Here is a 24432-nt window from a genome sequence, read left to right on the forward strand (position 1 = left end):
TTTTTTTTCCATACATTAGAACATTTATTTCTCAGAGAGAAAATATAGTCTCAGACAGTCAGATTATAGTAGGTAAAATTAGCTTTTTTTTTCTTTACAAGCATAGATTTTCTTATTACTTCTCTTATACCATCTGATATAAACAATTCTAGAAAGCAAATAAACTCACTTTCTACAATAAATAGAGCAATCTGTGCTTTACAGCAGACTGACAGTAACATTTAGGTTCTGTAGCAACAACAGGATATCAGCCAATCCAAATTCTAAACTCATTTAAAAACCAAACAAAACGGAAAAAAAAAAAAAAAAAAAGAAAATAAAAGACCAGCTCCCAAGACCTTAAAACATATACACAGGTCACTAGTCCACAGCTGAGCTACCACCTGGAGAAGTGTATGTTCCTTTAAATAAATTACACTGTGTGCATATAAAAGACCCAGCAACACAACTGAGGACTTCAAGAATGGTGACAATAGGTCTAAATAATTTAGAACATTTTACAACTATATACACAACATCCTTCCCTAGCCACACTCCATGGGCAATATTACCACTATTAATATTTTTACAAACTCCTATGCCCCATCTCTGTATGTTAAAGGAATCTTAAAATTCCTTCAAATGCAGTTCCATGCCCCAATGTATAAGAAGTGGTATTTTAAAAAAGTAGAGCAAGTAGAAATGGCAGTGATTACTCCCTACTATTCGTTAGCATTAATTATTATTATTTTGACTCCACATTCTCTTCAGTATGAAAAAGTTAAAAATAATTAAAAAATACTGAGTTAAAAAGCAAAATGATGATATTCAATCTACAATCTTGCTTTGCACCTTTGGCTCTTTAAAATGGGAAAGCAAAGAGGGATATGCAACAGAAGAGATCAGAGAAATCATAAAGTCCTTGGCTAATAGAAAAGATTTAGCCACCAAGCTCCCAAACATCAGTTTGTCCCTGTTTGGTTTTTTTTTTCCTTTTTTTTTTTTGCAATGCAAACCCAAACCAACAGGGACTGTCTGGGTTTACCTGGATGACAACACTGGAGACCCACACACCAGGGAAGGATGTGCACGTGTTGGAGAAGGTGAAACAGCAGAAGGGTCGTGTGCTCTGGTCAGTGCTTGCTTTCAGTCCAAAATGTGGCAGAGGAAAACAGGGAGACAGAAAAGAGGAGGGGGGGAAAAAGGAAGAGGAGCCTTACACCAAATGTGCATAAATCAACACAAAAGATGCATCTCCCTCCAACCCTGATCAACCTCAGTGCCTGAAGAGCTGCTCCAGCTCAACAGACACCTCCAAAATTACTTCTTGAAAGAAGGAAGTTATCTTTTCTTAGGTACTGTGCTAAGTCATGATATGAAATGTTACTGCAACAAGCAGAGTGACAGAAATCAGAACTGAAATGTGAAACTACAAAATCAATTTCTAAGACATAGACACAAATCAGGCAATTTGATCTTCATCTTTAAAGCTCTGTGCATCTGTGCATGAAGCTGTGCAGGGGGGGAAGGTTACCAAAATCTCAAGCTTTTCTAAATGCAGTGAGAGAAATCTAAACATGAAAACACAATGTAGGTAGGCAGGAATCAGAGCTCCCAGCTATGATTCTCTGTGGTTTTTATGTGACAGGACAATGTCCTTTAAAGAAAAGTGAAAAGGCCAATGATGGTTAGGGTAAATTTGGCACGAGAAAGTCCAGTTGGGATTTCTGTCAAGGATCCTGGGGTGTCAGATTCCCAGGCATTACCTGGGACTGGCTGACCACTCAAAACCCTGGCAGTCCAGAGAGGCAGAGGATGGTGCATGAGGTCCCAACATCCAAGTGCTGTGTGCTCTGCTCACTGCAGCAACTCACCTTGGCTCCTGTCACCTGTCAGCTTTTCCTACCTACCTTACTCCCTGCAGACTACATTTCATCTCCTGCCAGCTCTTCAGCAAAACACATTCAGGAAGAAGCCGGACAAGGGGTTTTTTTTTTTGGCACATTTCAGGGTACTCCGAGGTGCTGGAGGTGCTGCACTGGGAGTGCAGTGAGCTGGAGGTGTGGAGGAGCAGGAGCCCAGAGCCCCTCACAGGTAGGTGGCAGGGATGAAGGGGTTGTCCCCCTGCACTCTGCTCAGGTGGATCATGGCTCGGTCGTAGGCCACCTGCACCGACTTGCGGATGCTGGTTTTGCGTCCCTCCATCATCTTCAGCTTGTCCACGGTGTCATCCACGCCCAGGGGAAACACTTTGTCCCGTGGCAGCCACTGCCTGCAGCACAGAGAGGGCACAGACCTGTCACCTCCTCCCCAGGAGCAGTTACAGCCATGGCATGCATTAATTCATCATCGCCGCCCCTCAATGAGGGTACAAATGTTTAAATCCCTGCATTTGATGTAGAAGAAGCCACTGCAGCCAAAATGCTTTCTGAGCACAGACTTCTCTCTGCATGTTTAAATTCCCCCATTTACATGTAACATCATCATAATCCCTGCATGCTCCCACGTCCCAAAGATCATGTCAAATCTTCTCACTCAGGCTCACCACGGAGCTGTGTGCACACACTCACCAGGTTCTCTTGTTGTCAAAGAAAAGGACAAGGAAGAGTTTTTCTCCTGCCTCTGTCTGCCTCTGCTCCCCCAGCTTCAGGACATCCATGGGGGGCACAGGGATGGGGACTCCATTGTGCAGCAAACCCTCACGTGGCATCTTGGGGTCGATAATCTGGGGACACAGGGGAGGACATTCAGCACAAAACCCTTCCAAGGATTGAACAGAATGCATTATTCCTCTGTTCTTTCAGTGTATCCAAGCTAGACAAATTAAGCCTACTTTGGGTGGGCAAGCAAAATTGCTTGTTTTCTAAAAAAATTTCAGCCTGAGGCTTTCCCCTGTGAGAAGGAAGCCAGTGAGTCCCAAAGCCAGGCACCCCATCCTGAAAAATGGATGTGTGTGGCTCTGCAAGGCAGTAAATGCATTCACACTAATGTGTAATTCAGTACAAATTCAGGATTATTCTGTTCAGCAAAGGATTTCCCTCCCTCACACCAAACTCCAAACAAATGCAACGCTCCTGCTGTACTCCACAGGCAAATGTGATTTCACAACTGCTCCATTCTGGAACAACTCAGTTGGCATCAGTGGCATTGCTCAGATTTACACTGCATTAGATCACAACCAGGCCAAATATTTTGAGAGTTGACAAGCAGTGCTGGCTCCATCAAGCCAGGGGAACAGAGACTACAGTAATTTTGAAGATAAGTCACAACAAATGCATCAATTCTCTCCATATAAAGCAGAAATGTCCATGTGCACATTTGTGCTCTGTCAGCACAGGAGAAGGAAACAGCAGAGGGTGGCTGCAATCCTCAGTCTGTTCCTCTTCCCCTCCTAAGGGCTTGAAAAAGTAGATTTGCTCTGTCATTGGCCATCTGTAGGACTTTATTAAGACACTTTGCCACCCCAACAGGCTGCTATAGAAAAAGCCTTTTTTGGAGGCAGTCTCAGTGGTTAAATCCATTCTAAGCCACAGTTTAATTCTGGCTGTAGCCACGTGGAGAACTAAAACTGCTTTGGCTGATCCATGGATGTTCCCTCTTCTGGGCTCCCACCTGGAGTAAGAGCATGGATGAGGGTCACAATTCCAGCAGAATCTGCCCCTTCTGATACATTAATAGATAAATATCCAAAGGCAGATAAACAGTAAGAAATAATATTCAAGGGACATGCATTTATGCTCATATTTAAATCAAACATATGGTTGTTGCAAGAGGATGTAGACATGACAGGGCCAGCTGGGCACCTACAGATGGAGCTGTGCTCCCCAAACAGGAAAATGTGCAGGCAGCAGAACCTAGTGCCTGCATTTATAAAATTTAGGTCTTCTCATCCCCACAGTACTGATGACTTTCCTCAGAGGAGAGTGAAAGAGCTCCTACCCCTGACAATGAGAGACCAATGTTTTATGAATCCTCTGCAAAGCTCTGAAACAATGAGCTGGGAAAATTCACTGTGCAAAGGGGAAAGGAGAAGAAAATATTACACATATTACATTATTTTGGGAAGTTTCCCTTTTCTGTCTGGTTACAATGCACAGCAGAACTGTGTTCTGGGCTGCCTGAGCTGCAAGGTCAGGCTGTGCAGAGCACAGGGCACTCACCAAGGCAGGGTAGGAGGGATACCCACGGCACTTGGCCCACACCAGCTCCAGGGGCTCCAGCTCAGCCTGGCTCTCAAAGGACATCAGGAGAGGCCTGCCTAAGGGACAGCAGGAGACAGAGCTTAGGAGCTACCAGCAAAAAGGTTATGAAAAAAACACAGGAACCACACTGTCATCTCACCCAGGCCTCATCTCAGTAGCAATCAACCAAAACAAATTAACAACTGTAGTACTTAAAGCACACTGACAAGAAAAAAAGGAAAATTACTTGTTTGTATCTATATGAAGTGGGTGTTTATGATAAAACTCAGCATGTACCAAACTCCAGCCTTCTTTGTGCTCTGTCAGTACAGTCAGGTTCAGCACTAAGATAAAGCCACAGTCTCCTAAATCATGGGTCATGTGGCTTCACATGAACTCTTCAACACAGAAATGCTAATCAGATTGAGTCACTGAAATCAAATGGCCCCACAAAAGATGGATTTGGCCATGGATATGAAATGGGCCAGTCTTGGTCCTGGAAAAGGAGTGATCTCCATTAATGAAAATGTTATATGCAATAACCCAAATCTGTAACAAAGCAGGTGACAGCACCCAGGCAGGGCCAGCCTGGGTAGTTTGTGCAGGCTCCTGGTGTGCTTTGAGATGTGCTCCCCCTGGTTCAGGTGGGGCCAGAGCAGGGGTGGAGGGCAGCAATTCTCACCTGAGCCACTGAAATCAGAGTCTCCATTCACACCCTCCAAGAGGGGCACCCGAGAAAGAGCCGGCTTCCCTCGGCTCCGCTTGGGAGGCACCAAACCACTGCCAGGAAGAGGAGGAAAAGCAGGGCATTAGGAGAAAACAGATTATCCTGGACAACAAAGACAATGCATTTCCCAAACTGGGTTAAAATCCTGAACAATTACTGCACTGGTGCATCACTGACATGAAAAGAACACTGAACACTTGTGCAAAATGTGATCTCTTCTGGTGAAAGCACACTGGACATCATCCCAGCTCTGCCACGAGCCATGAAAAGGCCTCACAGAAACCCAGCTGTAAACATCAGGAAGAAATCCAGTGAAGACTTCACGCCTGAGAGCTGATGTAATGATGCCTGGAGCTTGCATGAGCTACACCAGTTGTGTATAGGTTTGAGAGATGACACAGCAGCCCCCAGTAAAACTCCAAAGCTTTACTTCAGTAAAACTGAAACTGGATTTTGCCAGCCCATATCCTGAACATCCTTTCATCCCCTTACTACAAACATTTCAGAAAATGGACTACCTCCACCTCGATATTTTTTCACATACTGTAATTTTTTTTCTTTTAGAGTTTTATAATAAGCAACCTATTGAGATTTTGGTGCTGGGAAAGAAAGACTGGAGAAAAAGCAGCAAACAGAGCTGCTCCTGAATAGAAATAATTGCACAAGATATCCATGAGACATCAGAAGATGTCAGGTGCTTGCTTAAAGTCTGTTCAGTCATGTTTGAAATGCCCAGCTCTGCTCAAACTTCTGAGAGGAAGAAAGTAGCTGTTTAGTAGGTGGCAAAAGTTCAGCTTGACCTGCAGTGCTGAACTGAAAATTTGAATTCAAGTTTTTCCAAGTTTTGGTTCCCAAGAACTGCATCAGCAGAGAGGATGTGCATGCACTGAGAAAGAGCAGTGTGACACACACCCACTTGCTTGAAAAATCAAGCACTGCTTTTGGGACCTGCAGCTGAAGAGGACAGGATGAAAACTCAGCAGCTTTTTGTGTTTTAGAGTCAACACACAGGTAACAGTCTGGGCTGGGTTTGGAACTAAGAAGTCAAAGAACAGAATCAGAGAGATTAACCCAGACACAGAAGGTGTTTCAGGGAACAGCTCTGCCTGGGCCACTCACCTGCAGGCTTCAAACACCAGCCCGCTGCCCAGGGCAGAGCGCTTCCGCGCCTGTCGCTCCCCGTCGGGGCAGGAGGGTGAGTGCTGCCCGCCCTGCCTGTGCTCCTCCCCGTTCTCCAGGGAGCACTCCAGACCTCTCTGCAGCTTCACACCGTTCTTGGCCTTTTTAAAAAGGACCGATGTCCGCCGGCCCACGCTGCTGAGGGCGGGGCTGGCAGCGCTGTCTGCAGGGGGCAGGGCCAGCCCGTTGAGGCCGTTGTTGGACAGCAGGCGTTGGAAAGCCTGGCTCTCCTGCTGCAGAGCCTTCTTGTCGAAGAGCTCCCTGTCCGACACCATCCTCCTCTGCAGCTGGTTCAGGGACCTGCTTTCACTGATGGGTTTGAGTGTTGGAGGGTCCTGCAGAGAGTCCAGCTCTGAGAGGGTGGGTGCAGGTCCTGTGGGCTCCAGGGTTGGAGGGTACGGGAGCTTGGCACCATCTCCTAAAGGAATAAAGAACCTGCTTGAGCTTTTTAGCAAGACTCATTCCCAAAACCACCAACAGCCATTCCCATCTTTCACTAAGATCACAGGACAAACAGCAGGCTTCGACTGCTGACGAGCCCTAGAGATCTGGAATCAAAATCCCGCCGCTCACCTTTCTCCCCTTCCTCATCCCCTTCCCTGGATGCTGTCTCCAGCCCCTCCCGTGGCACAGCGTCCCCGTTGGGCAGGGCCTTGCTCTGCTGCTGGGCCAGTTTGTGGCGGATGGAGTTGATCTCGCGCCGCAGGAGCCGGATGCGCCGCGTGCGGGCGCCGCTGGAGCGCATGGAGCTCACCGTGTCCAGCTTCTCCAGCAGCTCCTTCAGCTGCGCCTCCAGAGACAGGTGAGCCCGGTTCTCCGGGAGCAGGATGTTATCCACTGCAGCACAAGAGATGGGAACAGTGAGGGGAAGGAGTAAGGCTTCTTGGAGAAGCTTCTGGGGCCAGTGCCAGGCCTCGTTCCCTTTGATGCTGTCCATGAATCAATCGCTCTAGGCTGGGGATTTAGCAGTCAAGAACTCTGGAGCTTGGACTTGTTTCTTTGGATAAAAAGCAGCTGATTCAACTTGCACTGTCCCTCAGTTCGTGTTGCTGCCCCGGGGGCAACAGTGAAAAGACATGTCTGCAGCCCACACAGAACAGCTTGTGATCTAGGCCCTTGTCAGAAACCTGTTTCTTTGTCAGATTAAATGACAAAATCAGACCACAAACATAAGCGGCCAAAACGGAACATATTTTCCATTCCTCTGGCTCTGCTGGAGGGCTGGCATCCACTGGAGCAGGACAGACAGCTGAACACCTACACAAATTTCATTATGACTGTCCATCTGCACCCAAGAGGGCTTCAACATTTAGGAACCAGATGGCACACTGCAAGCTCTGTGTGCTTGATGGCTGAACTAAGTTTAGCCAAGTTACTCAACCAATGCTTTGGAGCTGCATCTCAGGAGGGCTGTGGGAATGGATGGGGTTGTGTTGGGAATGGAAAGTCTCAGCTAGAAGAATTGCTTAGGTCCCAGTACCTTCACCCCTCATCACTCCCTTTCAGCCGCCAGTGCTCCATCTAACCCAGCTGCTGTACATTTTGCCAGTTTGTAATGAAATGTATGAGCTTTCCCCAGAGCAAAAAATCCCAGACCCAAGTTTGCACCGCTCTTTAAAATAGTGAGTTTGTACAACATTCCTGGCACAAATCAAAGAGCACGGGCAGTTTACAAGGTTCTGCCAACACAGACATGCACTAGGAGAGCTGGAGCTAAGCTGCACCTAGCTCAGAGTGCCCAGCTCACCTGAAATCCCACCCTCTGGGGTTCTACAGGAGTTCTATACGTGCCCAGATAAACAGACAGACAGGAAAATTCTCATCTGCAGAACGGCTACAACTTCCATGCAGGCCGAACAACATGCTCAGAACTAAAGATCTAGCAGAGGGGAAACAACCACTGCTCATCACTCACCATCCTCCCAAGAAAAGCGGTAAAAGTCGTGGGGCTTGGGCGACTCGGGCAGGTGAATCCCCACGGCGGTGTCAAAGCCGATGCTGTCGGCCTGGCGCCGCGCGTGACGCAAAATCGCTCCCCCGAGGTCCCGGAGCCGGACAGCTGCTCGGTGGAAAATCGTGTCTTTAGCATTATACCTCATGCAGTTGGCAACTATAAGGTTAAAGTCTTCCTCAAATTCATCCAAGGTTCGGTACAGGTGGGACTCCAGCTTCCGCCTCATGGTGGAAAAATCCATTGGGTTGGAAATGAATTCCAGGTAATCTGGAACCTAAACATATAAAACCTGTACAATTACAAAAACCATTTACTAGCCAACCAGAGCGCACCCATCACAAGCACTCTTAATGCCCCTTCCACTGGCAAGGGGCAGCAACAGATGTTCATTGCTGTGTCACCCAGGCGAGGCAGACACACCCTGGCTCTGCAAAACACGACTAATCTAAGATGTGCTAAACTTTCCAAAAAAAATACCCTTTTTTTGTCCTGGACAAATCATGAGTCCTTTTTGAGATAGTTTTTAGGCCACCAGCAGCTTGAGACAAGGTGGTTTGTGCTTCTGCCCAGCAATAGCTCATCTACAACCCACTAAGCACCTCTAGGAAAGAGACTTGCCTCGTTCAGGTTAACAGGCTCTGTGAAGATCTGGGCAGCATCCTTCTCCTGCAGCAGGTCCAGGGTTGTGCGGAGCAGGACATTGAACGGGGTCAGCTGCAGCTCCATGGCAGCCTGCTGCACCTTGACCTGGCAACAGGAACACAGCCATGAGGACACTCACTGAGGACAGGATCTGAGGGTGGTGTCTCCCTGCAGAATCATCCCCCCAGCTTTACTCAGTGGTGGAAACCTCAGGCCAGCACTGTTGTAGAACTTCTGGCAAACACCTTGCACTCTCCATGTACATTGCCCAGTCCACTCCTTTTACATGGGGAACTCCTGTTTATTCAATCTTACAAAGTCAAAACAAGAGGAAACCCCAGAAAGTTAAAGGATACTACAATTAAAAATGAAAACAGGCTTTTCATGCCTGGTAAATTATCTTGGAGAAGTCCCTGCCTCAAGACATTGTTATTATGCCAGTTAGTAATATTATATAAAAATTAAAAGTATGCGGGCATTTATATGAACAACAACATCCATAATTAGACTAGAGAGCAAAAACAAAGTTTAAGATATAAGCTCTCATACTTCAAGGCAGAAACCAAACAACAGTGGTTAGATGTCTGCAAATTCCTACTACAGTTCCTTCTACCCTTTAGGAAGTCTCTAATACTGCTTGATTTCAAGCAAACAAGTTGTAGCACTGAAAATCTCCTGCATGGAAAATCTACTCAAAGAAGACTGGAACAAGATAAAAGTATTTATTTGTCCTTTAACATCTTCATTTCTTTGATCTTATAATCACTTGTTATGTCATTAAATCAACACTTCAGTAACAAAGGTAAGCAAGTCTGTTTACACAAAGCAAGCTGCATTTGATGTGCTCAGCAACAAGACTGCATCAACGAGAGAATGAATATAGACAGATACAAAGATCACACTTTTCCTCAAAATGCACAGAGAGCTTGCATGGGACTGAAGTTAAGGGCAGGAACTCGACAGCCAGAACTCCCCACCTGCTCCCGTTTGAGCTTTTCCCTCTTTCGGATGAGCTCGATGAGCAGCCGAGCCCGCTCCAAGTCATGCCGGAGCTTCTGCCAGTACTTCAGCTCCTCCTTCACTGCACTCGTCTTCTCATCCTGCTCCTTCTGCAAAACATGAGTGGGGTGAGATTAAAAACACCATAGGCTTCCTCTGTTCCCTTCTTTTTCTAGAAATCCTCTGGGAATTGCTCTCAGAGTCATTACTGCCTTGTTCAGACCATGCCCCCTCCTTCCTCCAGCATTTAGCTGTCTAACAGAGAGAACATCAGCTTTTCTAGATTTTACCTTATCTAGGTTTACCCTTGCACAATGCTGGGTCTTCTGACTCAGGGACAAGCTCCCACCTGCTGTCTCACCAACACCAACTTTAGTGGCATCACGGAAATGCCACTAATGCACTAACTCAGTTCTTCAGGCACGAGCACACCAAGAGGAGACCAAGAGAGATTTAAATCCCATCTTTTCACCTCGCTCCCCTCCCCAGCCACGTGTTAAGCTGAGCTCCTGCTGGCAGGCAGGCTGTGAGTGTGCCCTGTGAGCTGAGCTGAGCTGGGCAGCAGTGGACAACTGCTCGGCGTTCCTCTGGGACTGCAGGTGCGAGTGCAGCCGCCGGATCAGGGGCACCCCGTTCCTCGCCTGCCGCTTCAGCAGCCAGTAGTTGTGCAGCCTCTGCATGAACTGGTTCTTCCTCTGCAGGGAGAGCCCACTGCAGATCTTGTTCAGCCTGAAGGAAGCACAGAGTGTCATGGAGCCAGCTGTAAAGCAACCACGGCTTTGCAGAGCCTGGGGTCTCCTGATGAAGCTTTGCAGTGTTGTGTCATTGCTCGCTCTGAAGTACACACGAACTGGGACAATCTGGGATCTCCTCACATGCAGACAGATTTGCCCCCTTTTCATACTGGAGGGTCCCACCAAGCACTTGCTACAGCACAAAGCATGAAATCGTCAGCTGCAAGCCTTAATTTCAAAATTCAGTTCCAAGCCTTAATTTCAAAACTACTTCCCATGTCAAGAACCTTCCAGGGGCAATTTAAGTTTGATGTTATTAATCTGGAGCCTGGGAAATAAACTTGACAGGAGTCCAAGAATAATGGATCACCTATTCTAACCTTTGCTTACCATTCTTGTCTTACACATGGTGCCTTATCAGCCTATCTGTTAAAACAGACACAACACACTTCCTAAGGCACCAAACAAAAATTCAGCACTACCTAATTCTGCATGAGGGAGAGCTGAGAGAAAAATACAAAAATACTGCCAAAGTCAAAGCTGCTTGCAACACTGTCAGGTTTGACATGCTCTGTGGTAAAAGGAGGAATTAAGAAACTATGAAGTGAAATCTCAAAAATTCTAATAGTGGGATGTCCCCAACCTGTCCACCAACTTGTAATGCCTCAAGTATTTTAAAAATGCCTTCATGGTAGATGGGTGTTTGCCATTAGGGACCACCACAGAGTCTGCATTACACAACAGCTTGGGCTGGCTGCTCAGCAAAGCCAGAGAACCACAGTGACACTCAGAAGAAACCCAGCCAGGAGTTATGCTGCAGAGCACTCTGAAAACAGTTATTGCTACAGCCTTGACTGAAGATTCAGTGTTTCTAAGGTCAACAATGAGAGGGACTGAGTCCTTAAAACAAACCCTGTTCAGCTGCAGCTGTCCAACTCCTTCCCTAAACCTGCAACACTCACCTGTAAGAGGGAATTTGTGCAACGGTCACCACGGGCATGGACGAACGCCCTTTGGTCACGTCACCAGGCTCCTTTTTGATCTTTTGCTTCAATTTCATTTGGTTTTTCTTCACAGACCCTTTGGGAGGGCCAGAATTGACTTCCTCCTCTTCCTCCTCCTTCACAGTGACTTCCTGCCAATCACCACCAGCAGCTGGGCACCCTCTTCTCACCGTGCCAGGCGGGGAGTGGCTCTCACAGTAGGCAGTCTTGCGCACGGTGAACGTCGTGCCGTTGATGCTGGTCTCCCTCATGGGCTCAATCTTCATGAAGAGACCGGCTCTCTGCGCACAGGTGACGTGGAAGGCAGTGTAACAGTTCACCTTGTGGCATTGGATAGCAGCTCCCATGCCCTTCTGCTTGCAGATACAGCATGTGAGCTTCCACCGAGCTGGAGGGATGTTATTGATCCCTTCGATGGGCTCCAGGAACACAGTGTTTGCAAAGCAGACCTCCGGGATCCAGATGGCACAGACCACGTGAGCCCAGCGGCCATCACTGGTCTGCTTGAAGGCTCCCCCTTTGTTTGGGCAAAGGACACAATCCACGGGGCGAGAAGGGGACTGTAAGCAGCAGCGGCAAAGCCACTGCCCCTCGGGGATGTAGGGCACACCGTAACACTCCTGGTGCACGGCCAGATTGCAAATGTCACAGAACAGGATGACATTGCTGTTGTGACACTCATCGTCCATGCAGACACAGCAGAAGGCATCCTCGTCGATGAGGGACTGCTGAGCCCCGTTGTTCCGGCTCTCCAGGTACGACTCCTTTTCCAACCGATCCACCAGCAGCTCAAAAGTGTCAGCAGAAACTGTCCCATAACCATCAGCCCTTCTCTTCTCGTTGACCATCTCCAGCCAAGCCAGATCCTCCTCATCCATGTCATACTCCACTTCTACGTCGAGGTCCTCGGGAGGCTTTTCAATGTACCGGTAGTAGGCAGCAGGGAGGGGAGGGGCATCTGGCTGCCTGAAGGAGTCCACCACACGGAACTTGGGCTGGGGCAAGTGCAAAGATATCCCTGGCGCATGTTTGGAGCAGGACTCCTTCTTCTTGCCTTTGGAAGGCGTTTTCCTAGACTTGGAAGTGAAGAGGGGCTGCTCGCTGTTCTCCTTGTTGCTGTTGCACTCGGTGATGTCCTGGGCTGTCAGCTCGTCCTCGGTGATGAGCTTCAGGGGGTCGTAGATGCTGATGCGGTGGAGCCGCCCGTCGATGTCCACCTCCACGATGCGCTGGGCCTGCGCGTAGGTCAGCGTCTCGCGGCTGGGCGAGCACTTGAGGCTGTAGGGCGAGGGAGAACGCCTCCCCTCCAAGTGCTGCCGGCACCTCCTCCGAGGCTTCCTCATCCCTGTGGTCCAGAGAACCTGGGAAACAACAGGACAGAGGACGGGGTAAGACAAGGAGACAAGCAAGAAGCAGCACAGACTGAAAAACTCACTCAGTGCTGTAACAGAGAGAATTGCTACCAGAAACTCCAGCAATTTTGGGCTCACTGAGTCTTCACACCTTACATACAGGCAAGTGTTTGATATATCAGCCATTTCCTGCAATGTGTATCAGAGCAATGCACAGCACCCTCCAACTTCCTCTGTTTGCACCTCAGACGTACATTCCACCACAGCACCAGTGAGAAAAACTCCAAATAATTTGACAGCACAATATACAAACAGTCTGCTGTGCACCAGATCAGCAAACCATTCAAACCCCCTGAAACTCAAACATTGGTGCAAGAAGATGTGAACGTTCACATATTAAGCTCACACAAGCCAAATAGTTTTCCTCTGCTCTTTTTCCTCTGTGACTTTTCATTTATATCCCCAAATGTGCTGGTGAAAAGGAATGCACCATTCAGGTCTTACAAATGCAGTTTCCAATCTAATTCCAATTTAATGTTTTTTTGTCAGCTCCAGATGAGAAAACTAATGGTTTTCCCTCAGTCCAGGTTTCACAGCTCAGGGCTGCCACCACCAACCCTTCCATTCTGACACTGCAGATGCAAAAAAAGTCCCACAATGAAAAATCATCCTCCAGTTTTGCATTTCCTTCTGTCAAGGGTCACAAACAGAACCAGAGGATGAACTGAGCAAAGCAGCAGAAACCAGATGAGGGATAAAAAGGCAACAAGCAGCATGGATCCCAATGGACTTACGAGCTCTGGTTTCAGCCCCTCTGGAGCCACAATTCCCATTCATCCACCTGAGCCACCTGGCTAAGGAGAGTCCACAGGGCTACAAGCAGGAAAGCAGCAAGACAGCTCCCAGCACCAGGAGCCATGAAACGGCATTTGCTCAGAGCCTTAACAAAAAGCCCCAGCCAGCTCTGCCCGTGCAAACTGCTAATCAGCAAGCCAGATAATTAGCTGAGAGTCGGCTGCTGACATTAAGGAGGTGCCTGTCAGAGGGGAGCAGAGGAGAAGCCTGGGGAGATGGTCTGGGGGAGGATTCAGACATGGTGGCAGCAGCTCGGTGATCAGAGGGCGAAGGAGGGAGCTGGCAAAGAGGGAAAGCAGAGGGGAAGCCAAGTGAGTAATGCAAGAGAGAAGGGCAGAGTCAAGGATGGGAACATGACTTGTGGGAATAAACAAGCTGAGGCTGAAAGAAGTCGGAAAGGAGACAAAGAAAGGCAAATGTAAATTCTCTGTGAGAAGATAAGCCAGCCCAGAGCTTATCTGTTGCTATGCAGAGGCCTGAAGCAGCACCTCACCCTCATTTAAAGCAATCCACATTCAGCTCCTTTCTGTGGGACCCACAGGCAAGGAAACACACCACAAACCCACAATTTGTGCTCAGCCAATGCAGTATTTGTGCTCCATGAAGGACATAGCTCCAGAAACTCTCAGCTGTGTGCCACAGCAAGCAGCACCTCACAGGACCAGGACCTACAAGAAGTCCAAGCTTATTCCAGAAAGAAGGAGCAAATTCCAGGAGCAATATTTTTTCAAGTACTGGTTCTGTGAACCATGAGATTAAGCCATGACACCACCTGTGTCTTAAGAAACAAACAGGCTCTGGGAAAGATTTCCAAACTCTTCCCTGCATCCACAGAAACAAGCTGCAGGTGCCAGTTTCAATTTCATAATGAGGGAGCCTGTAAATACAATTTTACCTCACATGGAAAATAAAAGATGATAATTTCTACTTGCAAATACAGGTACCATAAATTAAAGTGACTTTAATCAGTCACTTGATCCACACACTGCAGACACCCAACTGCACTTGTCCTACCGAACTCCAATGGCTTCAATCAGTAGGAGAAAAGAATTTTAAAAAGAGGTTATAAAGGTAACTTGATCAGAAAATAAAAATAATAATTAAAAAAAAAACAAACAAAAAAAACCAAAATAAAATCCTGCTGACAAACAGCTCTGTTACAATTCAGGCTGGTACAAGCAAAGAGGATATTGGAGGCAAAAAGATATATGGAGGATAAAGTAATTATTATGAGCTGCCCACACACATCATTAATATTGTGTTCAGGAAAAATGAGGTAACAGCCAATTGCTTGGAATGCTGAGGGACAAGGAAATTTCAGTGAAACAAGCACCTGAAAGAAGGGTTGTTTTATCTGTTGATGGGAAAAACAAGCATGCAGAGCTCCTTTAGTGCAACAATCAGTGTATTTCTAGACAAATTACCCCAAAGTGGGCTTTGCACCACAGCAACCAACTGCCATAAAACAACTTATTTGTAAAACACACAATTACTTATAGCACCATGAAGAAGCACCTAAAACGACACGGAAATTGCTGCTAGCGAGAGCTGAGTGCCTGAAATGAGACAAACACCTGGATATTAGGAGAGACACCTCCAAAATACCTTGAAAGCAGCAATGAAATCAACTCAGACAACTGAGCTGAGCACTGTGACCTTGCTGTTGCCTACAACAACAGAAACTTCTAAGCAGCATCCTAGGAATGTTTTGATTCCCTCTGCACACCTGTGCTTGCCCATGGTCCCCTCACACACCTGCCAAGGGTTTATGTTCCTCACACCAACATTGATGGCTACAATGAAATGTGTCGGTGCCCGAGAGATGTCACGGAGCTGCTCGTCTTGGCACATGCAGGGATCTCGGTCTTTATCGATGCCCTGATACTGCCGGAACCAAGTCAAGCATGGGAGATGCACGGGCACCCTCCCTCTGGAACGGGGAGGGTGCGAGACGGGCTGCGGATGAAGTTTCAGGTATAAACTCAGAGCCCAGCAACAGATGGGGTGCGCCATGAGCGGTGTCAGATCTCAGCAGCAGCTGAGGGAACGGCGACATGCCCTCAGCTGTCAGGCACAGGCGGGAGCTCCTCTCAGGAGCTACCCTGCAGGGAACTCCAGCAGCAGCCAGCGACCGAGCCAAGGCACGGCAGGGCCTCGGACAGAAATGAAAGTGGTCCTAGGAAGGGGGCAGGAGAAGGCGATGAACCGCGGAGGGACCGAACGCCGGCGGGACGGAGCCGCGGCCTGGGCCCAGAGCGCGGCCGCTTCTCCCCACAGAGCCGCCACAGCCCCCACAGAGAACGGGCGGGCGGGGGCGCGCAGCGCGAGCGCAGCGGGGCTGCACGGCCATTGGCTGCCCCCGCCGTCCATCACAGCGCCATCGCCAATAGCAACGCAATGCTCCGCGGGGCTAACGGCGGGTGCGCTCGGCCCCGCCTGAGCCAATCGCGTGGGAGAAGGTGGGCGGCGCCCCCGCCGAGCCGCGAAGAAGGGGGGGCCAAGATGGCGGCAATGGGGGGGCCCGGTTGACGCGGCGCTGCCCGTTCCCCGTCCCCGGGCGCTCTCCGCCGCTGCCCCTCCTCAGCGAGGGATCGCGGGCCGCTCTCGCCGCACGGAGACGGAGCAGGGATGTGGGAGAGGCCCGCAGGCTGCGGCGCACCGGCCTCCCCCAGCTCGTTCCCGCCCGCCCGGTCACCTTCCCGCGACCCCGGCGCGGGGGTGTGTGAGGGAGGAGAGACCCCTGAAGGAAGGGTGTCGCGGCCTCCCGCGCAGAGCTTTACCTGGCCGGCTCAGCGCGCCGCTGCCGCGGCTTCTCCACCGTTGCCGCCGCCTCCTTTTGGGGGGAATTTTTGTTTTTGTTTTTCTTTCCTTTTTTTTTCTTTTCCTTTTTTTTTTTTTTTTTTTAATTTTCTCCGCCTCCCCCTCCCCTCCCCCCTGGGGCGGACGGGCTCACCCAGCCGGCGGCGGGAGGGGAGGGCACAAGATGTCGGCTCCGTCCGCTCCGGCTACTGCCGCCTCCTCAGCGCCGCCTCCTCATTGCCGCTGCCGCCGCCGCTGCTGCCGCCGCTGGGGAGGGGGCTCCGCGCTCCGCTCCCCCCGCGGGCAGGCACCGCCCGCCCCTCCCCGGTGCCTTCCCACACCCGGGCCGCGCCGAGCGGGAGGCCCCCGGGGGCTGCTGGTGACGGGAGGGCGGGGGGTCGCTCCGCGCTGCCCTCATGGCTCAGGCGGGGGTCGCTGCCGCCCGTGTGCCCCTCCGGGGCTGACGAGGCAGCACCGGGCAGCCGCGGCCTCCCGGAGGCCGGAGCGGGATATCCCCGCGCCTCGCCTGCCCCCCACATCATCGCGGGGTTGGGGTTCGGGAGCTCGGTGCAGCCGTGTGGGCCCATCCCAGGCCGGTACCTCACAGGCGGGAGCCGGCAGGCCACGGGGAATGAGGTGGGGGTTTTTCTGCCAGGCTCGTTTGGGGTGTCTTCATTTTGCAGCCCACTTTTTTTTTTTTGCAGGAAGCGTGGGGGTCCCAGGAAACACCCTGAAGCGTGGTCAGGTGCCAGAGTCCAACTACACTCCCAGAGAACCTTTGCCTGCCACAGTTAGTCTAAACAAGCAACATCAAACAAACCATGTAAATAGAAAGAGCCTGTATTTATTTTGTAGACCAATATTTCAGGTCCAGATGGCCTCTTCACGTGGAGAGGTGTGACAGGCTGGAGGGACAAGCAAGAGAGGGATTGAGGGGATTGAACAAGGAAGAAGTTGAGTTAGCAACTGAGATAAGAATTGAGATAGGAATTGCAGAGGCTCCCACACTTACTTTTTATAGAGCATGCCACATACTTGAGCATATGTGTGTTCCACCTCCCACTCTGCGCAGAGTATTGCATAATATCACCATCTGAATTTATAGAATTAACCGTTTTAGAAGGAAGCAAAGAATGTTGTTTTCCCTCATTTACAGTCCAGCTGGAGATCTTTTGTCTCTTAACGTATGTTAACCATGGAATCTGAGAGCATCTAGTCTGTGACAGTCTGTTTTGCAGAGTACTCAGGTTGGACCAGAGCTTGTTACAGCTTTAAAAGCAAAAAGAAAAAGATGTTGCTTACTGCTGAACAGTCTTCACATTATATACTGTGTATATATGGTGTATACTTTTTTATAGGTCTACTACTTACATATCAAAACTTGAAAATAAATAATAAGCTATTCTTGTCTTGCATGAAAAATAACACATCAAGGATTTAGAAATAAAGTCCCAATACTCTCACTGATTTACAAAGGATCTCACCCTCAAAAGAACAGCTGTATAACAGTATGGTCCTAACCATGAAGGGTAAAACAAACCTAAAACAACCTACAGCTGCATTTGCTTCCTGGTTAAACAGTAAATAAACTAATTTCAATAACTGATAAGTGACTTCAAAGGCTGAGAGAACTGGGTTTGTTCAGCCTGGAAAAGAGAGGCTTTGGGGTGACCTAATTGCAGCCCTTCAGTACCTGAAAGGAGCCTACAGTGAGGATGAGGAGAGACTTTTCCAAGAGCATGTAGGGACAGGGGGAATGCTTTCAAACTAAGAGGAGGTTTAGATTGAGTAATAGGAACAAAATTCTCTGTGATGCTGGTGAGGCACTGGAACAGGTTGTCCAGGGAAGCTGTGGCTGCCACATTCCTGGAATTGTTCAGGGCTAGGTTGGATGGAGTTCTGAGTAACCTGCTCTAGTGAAAGGTGTCCCACAGCAGGGGGTCATCTGCAAACAGATGTTAAGTCCCTTCCAGCCCAGACCTTTCTGTGATTTTCTTTCTTTCTTTGGGTATTTTAACTGGGTTTTACTTGAATTTTTTTTTTACTTTTTTGTTTCTTTTAATAGGACCAACTTTTACAAACATTTTTTTGCCTCAGTTTTGAAACTTTATGCTCTTAAATTTGCACTGGAATTAGCTTATTATAATCATATTAGGTTCCTTATTAAGAACAGTGGCATGACTCGTGCACAGAGATCAGACATCTCTGATGACTGAGGGCCATGTGTTACAGCATCAAAACAAGTTATTCATCATTTTGTTTTCTAGCAAAGCTGTGGAACTAACAGGTTATTTGAAAAAAAATTTTCTCCATGTTTATTCAAGCATATAAGACATACCTAAAAAGGGAAGAGAAGTATTGTTTAGAATTGAGAGCTGACCTTTTTCTTTGTTGATTTATTAAGCCTCAAAACTGACTTATGTTTGTATCTCTCTCTGGCTGTTTGTTCTGCTGCTGTTTTCTTCAGAACTGCTGAAATCAGAGCAATTGCTAAACAGGTGCCTTGTGCATTAAAGGTTAAAACCTGATATCTCAAAAGTGATAAGCCTCAGTTGCCATGTATTTTCACTGGAATTTTACTTATCTATTTATAACCCTCTTCAGCCTCACATCAGAGGGGTTACACAAGCACCCAGCACTACCTCATCAGTGCTCCTTATTTTTTTAATCTCAATGTCTTCTAATTTTAAAACTTCTTTGTTTTTTTTTTGGTTGACATGTCTTAAGACAGATCTGAAATGATGGTTTATGGCAGGAGAATTTTTATTTTTCCAGCCAAACCTGGCTAAAAAAAGTTAACTCACTTTCATGTAACAGCAAATCAATGAGGGTTGCAAATATCCTAACCCTTCAGTATCATTTAATGGAGTGCATTCCAACAAAAAAAGGAGAGCTGGCTGAATCAGCTGTGAGCCAGCACCAGCTGAACATCACATTAAAAGCTGTGTAAGCTCTTGTGCTCAGAAAATGGCCTTGTAGAGAGAAATCAGGCAAAACATCCCCTAAACCTGGAAACTGTGACATTTTCAGTGTAGATTTGGACTCCATGATCTTAATGACCTTTTCCAAGCTGAATGATTCCATGATAAGCACAATTAGTGCAGCGAGTGTCCACCCTTTTGGGGGGAAAGCAAATTGGTAGTGGCTATTCTGGTCTTCATTCAATCTTTCATGTCTTTTTTTTCTCTCAGCTGTGAAAAGAAAAACAGCCATAATCACGTTTCCAGCCAGCACTCTGCTGACCCATGATACAGGAAAAATGCAGAGGATTAGGAACGCTTTCCCTGGTTGCTCAGGCAACAGCAAGACATGGGAATATGAAAAGGTACTAGCATCCTTTGTACAGAATCTCACTAGAGCTCTCAAATGTGTTTATAATTTTCTGGTTTTCTTCTTTCCCATTGTCACATACTTAAAACATGAACATTATTTGTTTAGTCTGCTACCTAGAATGTGAAAATGTTAACTATAAAAACAGGTAATTGTCATTTTCCTACAGGATAAAATAAGTTGTTTTCCAAGAGGCTGTGGAAATTTTCAGAATTGTGCAGTGAAAGGTTTCTAGGTGGTATCCAAAACACAGCTACTATTATCTCTCTTTAAAAATCCTCTAATTTTGTGGTATCTCTTAAGAAAATAAAATAATTATTCCTTCATCTGCTTTTTCTTTCCCACTTACATGTGCAAATGCCTAACAAATAGGCCCCATAAATCTGCAACTTCACAGACCTAATTAACAGTCAAAATAAACTTACAGAGAAAGATTGTTTCTGAAGGCTTTATTTTCCAAATTAAAAAAAGATGCTTGGAAGTCAGAAATTAATGTAAGAATAGCAAGTAAATAGTATTCCAAGTTAAACATCTGTAAGTTATCTGAGACAGGCACAAAAATTCCATCCATATATCTGTGTAAATTTATATCATAGAAACGTAATACAAACAGCAAACATATTTTGGGCTGGCCTGATCTATGGAATTTTGGACCACTTAATGGCTGAGGGATTTTTATCACTTGGTTTTGTGTTTTTAAGTATGTAAACTATACTTGTAATGAAAGGAATGTCCATGAATTATGTGTCAGTGTGAGTCATGGACCAGGCACTGCCTGCACCTCTGCATGAGGTAATTCTGCTTTGACTCACAGTGTCTGTCGGGGTCACACACCCCCTCTCAGTTCTGGTGCTGATTTTGAAGGATTCCAGCCTTGGCCTGAGTAGCTGGCTCTGTCAAGCAGGTGTTTTTCAAGCTTCTTTCAGGAAATGTCAATAGAATTTCCCCCCACCTCTCCCTTCTCCTTGCTGTTCATTGAAGCACGTCCTCAGATGCCACAGCAGCACTGGGATGGTTGGTCTGTACAGATACTCCTTCCACTACCAACCTGCTACATTTCCTACTGTCTATTTTGAGTTCTTGGATGATACATACCACAAAAAACCAAATATACATACACCTCCAGGGTTCTGGGCTTACAGAGCACCTGCTCCCCACATTTGTTGGGGTATTGGGTAATCTTGTTGCACAGTGTTCTGTCAGTGTATGGGGTTGGTGGGTGAATGAATGAAACCAGAGCATGGAGCCCACACAGCAGCTGTTGGCATTGCTCTTGCAATTTCAGAGCATTCAGGGTAAGTGTAAACCTACCAAGAAACCCAGAAACCCAGTCTGTGAAACTGGGTGTGCATTCAGCAGAAAGATTGATTCTGAAGAGCCTTTATGTGCTGTCCCTAAAACAAGTGAGGCTTGACGTTTGCAGAATTCTTCTCACACCTATTTGTATCCCATGTCCCCAGTGCCTCTTCATGCTTGTCCTCTGCTCAGACAGACAATTCCCAAAGGGCATTTTAAATTATTCTTTACAACTATCCAAGTCCCTTTTCAACTCCCAACAGACTGCTCAGTACATTCCTTTATCGTGAAGATGTTTTCTCCCTCAGCCATCATTACTGAGACAGAAGACTCTTCAGGTCTACCTATCCCCTTTTGAAGGAGGACAAGATGATAAGAAATACCCTGCATTCCCATTTAGTGGTTCATGAGTTCTGTCTGAATCTGGCCTTAACAGATGCCTTTGACTTTAGAGATGACTTTCTGCATAAGAGAACATTGAATTTCCACGGAATTGAGGACACATCACAACAGTTCTGTGCTCACTGTCCCTCCCAAAGAGAGGAGTGGGGCAAAGGCCTTGTACATGACCCAGACAGATATGAGCCAAAAGAAACTGCATCTTATCATCATGGACCATCTGTGCAGCTACAGCAGGCAAACATCAACACCATCCTATCAAAAAGCTGCAGTCACTGCAGGGTTATCCCCAGTGCTGCATGCCATGAGCTGCAGCAGGGAGGCAGCCAAGCAACATGACATCACGGTCCAGTTCCCAGTGGAGAACAGAGATCAGAAAATTCTGGAAATGTTGCAGTTTTTTCTTACTTATGATCTGTACAGCAAAACTGAACATTGCTTAAGAAGAAAATTAGAGAGTACTGAAAACAACCAACCTGGCTAAACCAAACCAAAATAAGTCAGCAGCTGTAGAAGAGGGATCAAATATAACTGAGGTCAAATACTTTTCTCTAGTCCTGGGGACTCTGTGCTCTGAGCTCTGATACAGAGAAGGCCCTTGGCTCTTGGCACATATCCCTTGGGATGGACTTTGGAATGATTGGCTGAGCTTGCCTGATCACCCTAGGGAAGGTGTTGCGGTCCAAAGGTGTTATCACTACGAGCAGCTGTGCCTGCACTATCAAGTGACTGTATTGATAAGCTGTGGATCTGCAGATACGCCAGTTTCAGCACAGGCTGGAAAATGTCCTGCAGATCCATATTCAAAGTCACTTGTGCAGCTTGGGACTCCCAGTCTGTCACTGTGGGAAGTGGCTCCGAATTCCCAGGCTGTGTTTGCTGCCTGCAGTGAGGAGGAGACAGCACTGATCAAATCCCAGGGAATTAAATAAGCAGGGGAAAAACAAAAATAAAAAGAGGCAGTGGCTCTTTGGAGGGGAAGCAGCTGAGCAGAATTGTGTGTATAATATGAGAGGATGAGTTTGTAGCTGCTCTGAACACAGGCTGATCCCTTGGTGCCCTGGAGCTGACACTGTCCCGGCAGCTTTGCTCTGCTGGGTGCTCTGTGACTGCTCAGGGAAGCAGGACACAGCCAGAGTGAGATTGGTTAAGGTCTTGTTATGCTGAAATTCAGTATTTCTGATCCTTTTGCTTAGGACTCACTTCCTAGTCAATTTTACCTTTTTCTTTGCCACATCCATAATTAATGTACTAAACTCTGTGCTTGAAAAGACTAATGAGAAAGAATGAAACACCTCCTCTCTCAAGTGGACAAATACAGGAAAAAAATAAAAAGAAACATGAGGTAAAATTCTCACTTAAAGTTTCAACAATAATATATTTGTCTTTTATGTTGAAAACTGTCTGGGGTGCTTCCCCTTTAGAAGAACAAAGTCCAATGCCCACAGCACCGTGTCATCCTTGTGTTGGCACATAGAGAGAGGTCCCACAGGCCAAAAGTTGGCCACCAGCAACGCAGTGTGGAATGAATCTGATGTCACCAGGGAGAACTGAGTCCCAGCCACAGCTGCACCCATGGCTATAATGACATCCCACTTCTCTTCTTTGAATCCTTCCGTGCAATGGGACTGAAGGTCAAGATCTCCTTGTAAATGTGCTCTTGAAAAACAGAACAAAATAACCATTAATGTGTGATTTTAGAGGAAACAAATCAAAGTTGGAGTGTTGGATGTGCAGAAAAAGGCATTCAGTGGCAGCTGGAAGAGACAAAGGAGAGAGACAAAAAAAGTCTGCCTGAAGAGCTGGAGGGATCTTTGCTGAATGGATAAAAGCCAGAGATCTGTGCACCACCACTGAGGCATCAGCAAGCAATCACAGCTTCACTCAGCATCTGTACAGTAAAGAAAGAGGGGTAGGAAAGTCCCGTGCTAGACAGGCACCTCAAAAAAAATCAATTTCTTACTTTTCCACTCCTCTATGGAAAGCTTTTCATGTTCCAGAGAATCATCATAGGAGTGTTGTGCCTCTGTCTCCTCCTCAATATCTCGGAACTGGTCGAAGTAGGGGTGAGCCAAGGCCTCTGTTGCTGTAAGGCGCTTTTCCACATCCAGCTGCAGCATCTTGTCAAGCAGGTCCACAGCTGTGGAGGAAGGGAACGGGGCTGGGCAAGGTGCAGGGGAGCACAGGCACCCTGTGCATGAACCCTGCAGCTGTGGCACTGCTATTTCCAGTGTTTCATCTCCACACCTGAACAGTGAGGAGAATCCTCAACCTGGCCAAGGCAGCAAGGAGCTCCCATCAGTGGAGATGCAAAGTCTGCCCAACAACAGCCTCAGGGAGCTCTTACTAACAGAAGTTAAATTGTGCAGAAATAACAAATTAGACCTGAATAAGCCCTGCTGCACAGACTGGGCTGCAGAAACATGAGGAGTAAGCCACCAACCTCAAGATATTTTTCAGTTTTAATCATTTGCTTTCATTCAGAGCCCTACATCTCAAAGGAGTCTTAACATGAGTAATCTGTATAGAAACCTATACATCCCTGGTAAAGAGGAGGGCAGGAAACTCAGATCAGCCCCATTCCCAATTGGTTTTAACATTTTAAGACTTTCTTCCATTCTAGAAGAGTTTTGCTTGCTCTCTCCTCTAAACTACCTGGGAAGAGAGCTCTTTCTAAGAGATTATTTTTTACCCTGAAAATTTCACATCAGCTGTCTGTTAAATATTGCTAGATCCAGGTTCTACACTGTATTTAAAAATAACAAATTTTTAAAAAAGTAGTAAATGGCCAAGAGCAGCAGAACATCACCACTGTAATGTAAATAAATGATAATTCTGCTTTTAACTGATACATGTTTTCCCTGAGGAAGGGCAGAGGCAAAAACTGCAAGAGAAAAAAGTAGCAAGAAATTATGAGGACGAGAAATAAAGTTGGGGCTGTGGCAGTCAGCCTGCCTCCTTTCCAGCTTTGAAAACACATGAGAAATGCTGGAGATTACTTA

General features: G+C 47.2%; 3 protein-coding genes and 1 long non-coding RNA gene across 10 annotated transcripts in view; 2 read left to right on the forward strand and 2 right to left on the reverse strand.

The window, feature by feature from the left end:
- PHTF1 (putative homeodomain transcription factor 1) overlaps positions 1-9936 on the forward strand; it is a 34888-nt gene extending 24952 nt beyond the window's left edge. Inside the window, exon 20 of the mRNA XM_041427165.1 lies at positions 9926-9936. The gene's annotated coding sequence lies outside the window, so the exon portion shown is untranslated. The remainder of the gene's footprint in view (positions 1-9925) is intronic.
- BRPF3 (bromodomain and PHD finger containing 3) lies at positions 1-16675 on the reverse strand. 6 transcript variants are annotated; one of them, XM_041427162.1, is made up of 13 exons: positions 16560-16658; positions 16387-16439; positions 11358-12760; positions 10234-10390; positions 9640-9771; positions 8639-8767; positions 7982-8294; positions 6640-6903; positions 6007-6484; positions 4843-4940; positions 4140-4237; positions 2550-2704; positions 1-2251 (listed from the first exon to the last, which is right to left on the reverse strand). In XM_041427162.1, the coding sequence occupies exons 3-13, from the start codon at positions 12740-12742 to the stop codon at positions 2068-2070; spliced, it is 3393 nt and encodes a 1130-aa protein (XP_041283096.1). In that variant the 5' UTR covers positions 12743-12760; positions 16387-16439; positions 16560-16658; the 3' UTR covers positions 1-2067. The 6 variants fall into 6 exon arrangements, 5 of the variants coding, with proteins under 5 accessions (XP_041283096.1, XP_041283097.1, XP_041283095.1 ...); XM_041427163.1 differs by lacking the exon at positions 16387-16439 and having other exon boundaries at positions 16560-16675; XM_041427161.1 differs by lacking the exon at positions 16560-16658 and having other exon boundaries at positions 16387-16545.
- LOC121348030 overlaps positions 16672-24432 on the forward strand; it is an 18998-nt gene continuing 11237 nt past the window's right edge. For both annotated transcript variants that reach the window (XR_005954313.1, XR_005954314.1), the window contains exons 1-2: positions 16672-17228; positions 19597-19730. This is a non-coding gene — a long non-coding RNA (uncharacterized LOC121348030). The remainder of the gene's footprint in view (positions 17229-19596; positions 19731-24432) is intronic.
- Positions 22792-24432, reverse strand: part of MAPK13 (mitogen-activated protein kinase 13) — a 10356-nt gene continuing 8715 nt past the window's right edge. The window contains exons 11-12 of the mRNA XM_041427173.1: positions 23394-23570; positions 22792-23089 (exon numbers count right to left, since the gene is read on the reverse strand). Of these exons, the coding sequence (XP_041283107.1) occupies positions 23010-23089; positions 23394-23570 (257 nt within the window). The 3' untranslated portion in view covers positions 22792-23009. The remainder of the gene's footprint in view (positions 23090-23393; positions 23571-24432) is intronic.

This window comes from Onychostruthus taczanowskii, unplaced genomic scaffold, assembly GCF_017590055.1.
Source record: "Onychostruthus taczanowskii isolate IOZ18803 unplaced genomic scaffold, ASM1759005v1 scaffold97, whole genome shotgun sequence".
Taxonomy (NCBI): domain Eukaryota; kingdom Metazoa; phylum Chordata; class Aves; order Passeriformes; family Passeridae; genus Onychostruthus; species Onychostruthus taczanowskii.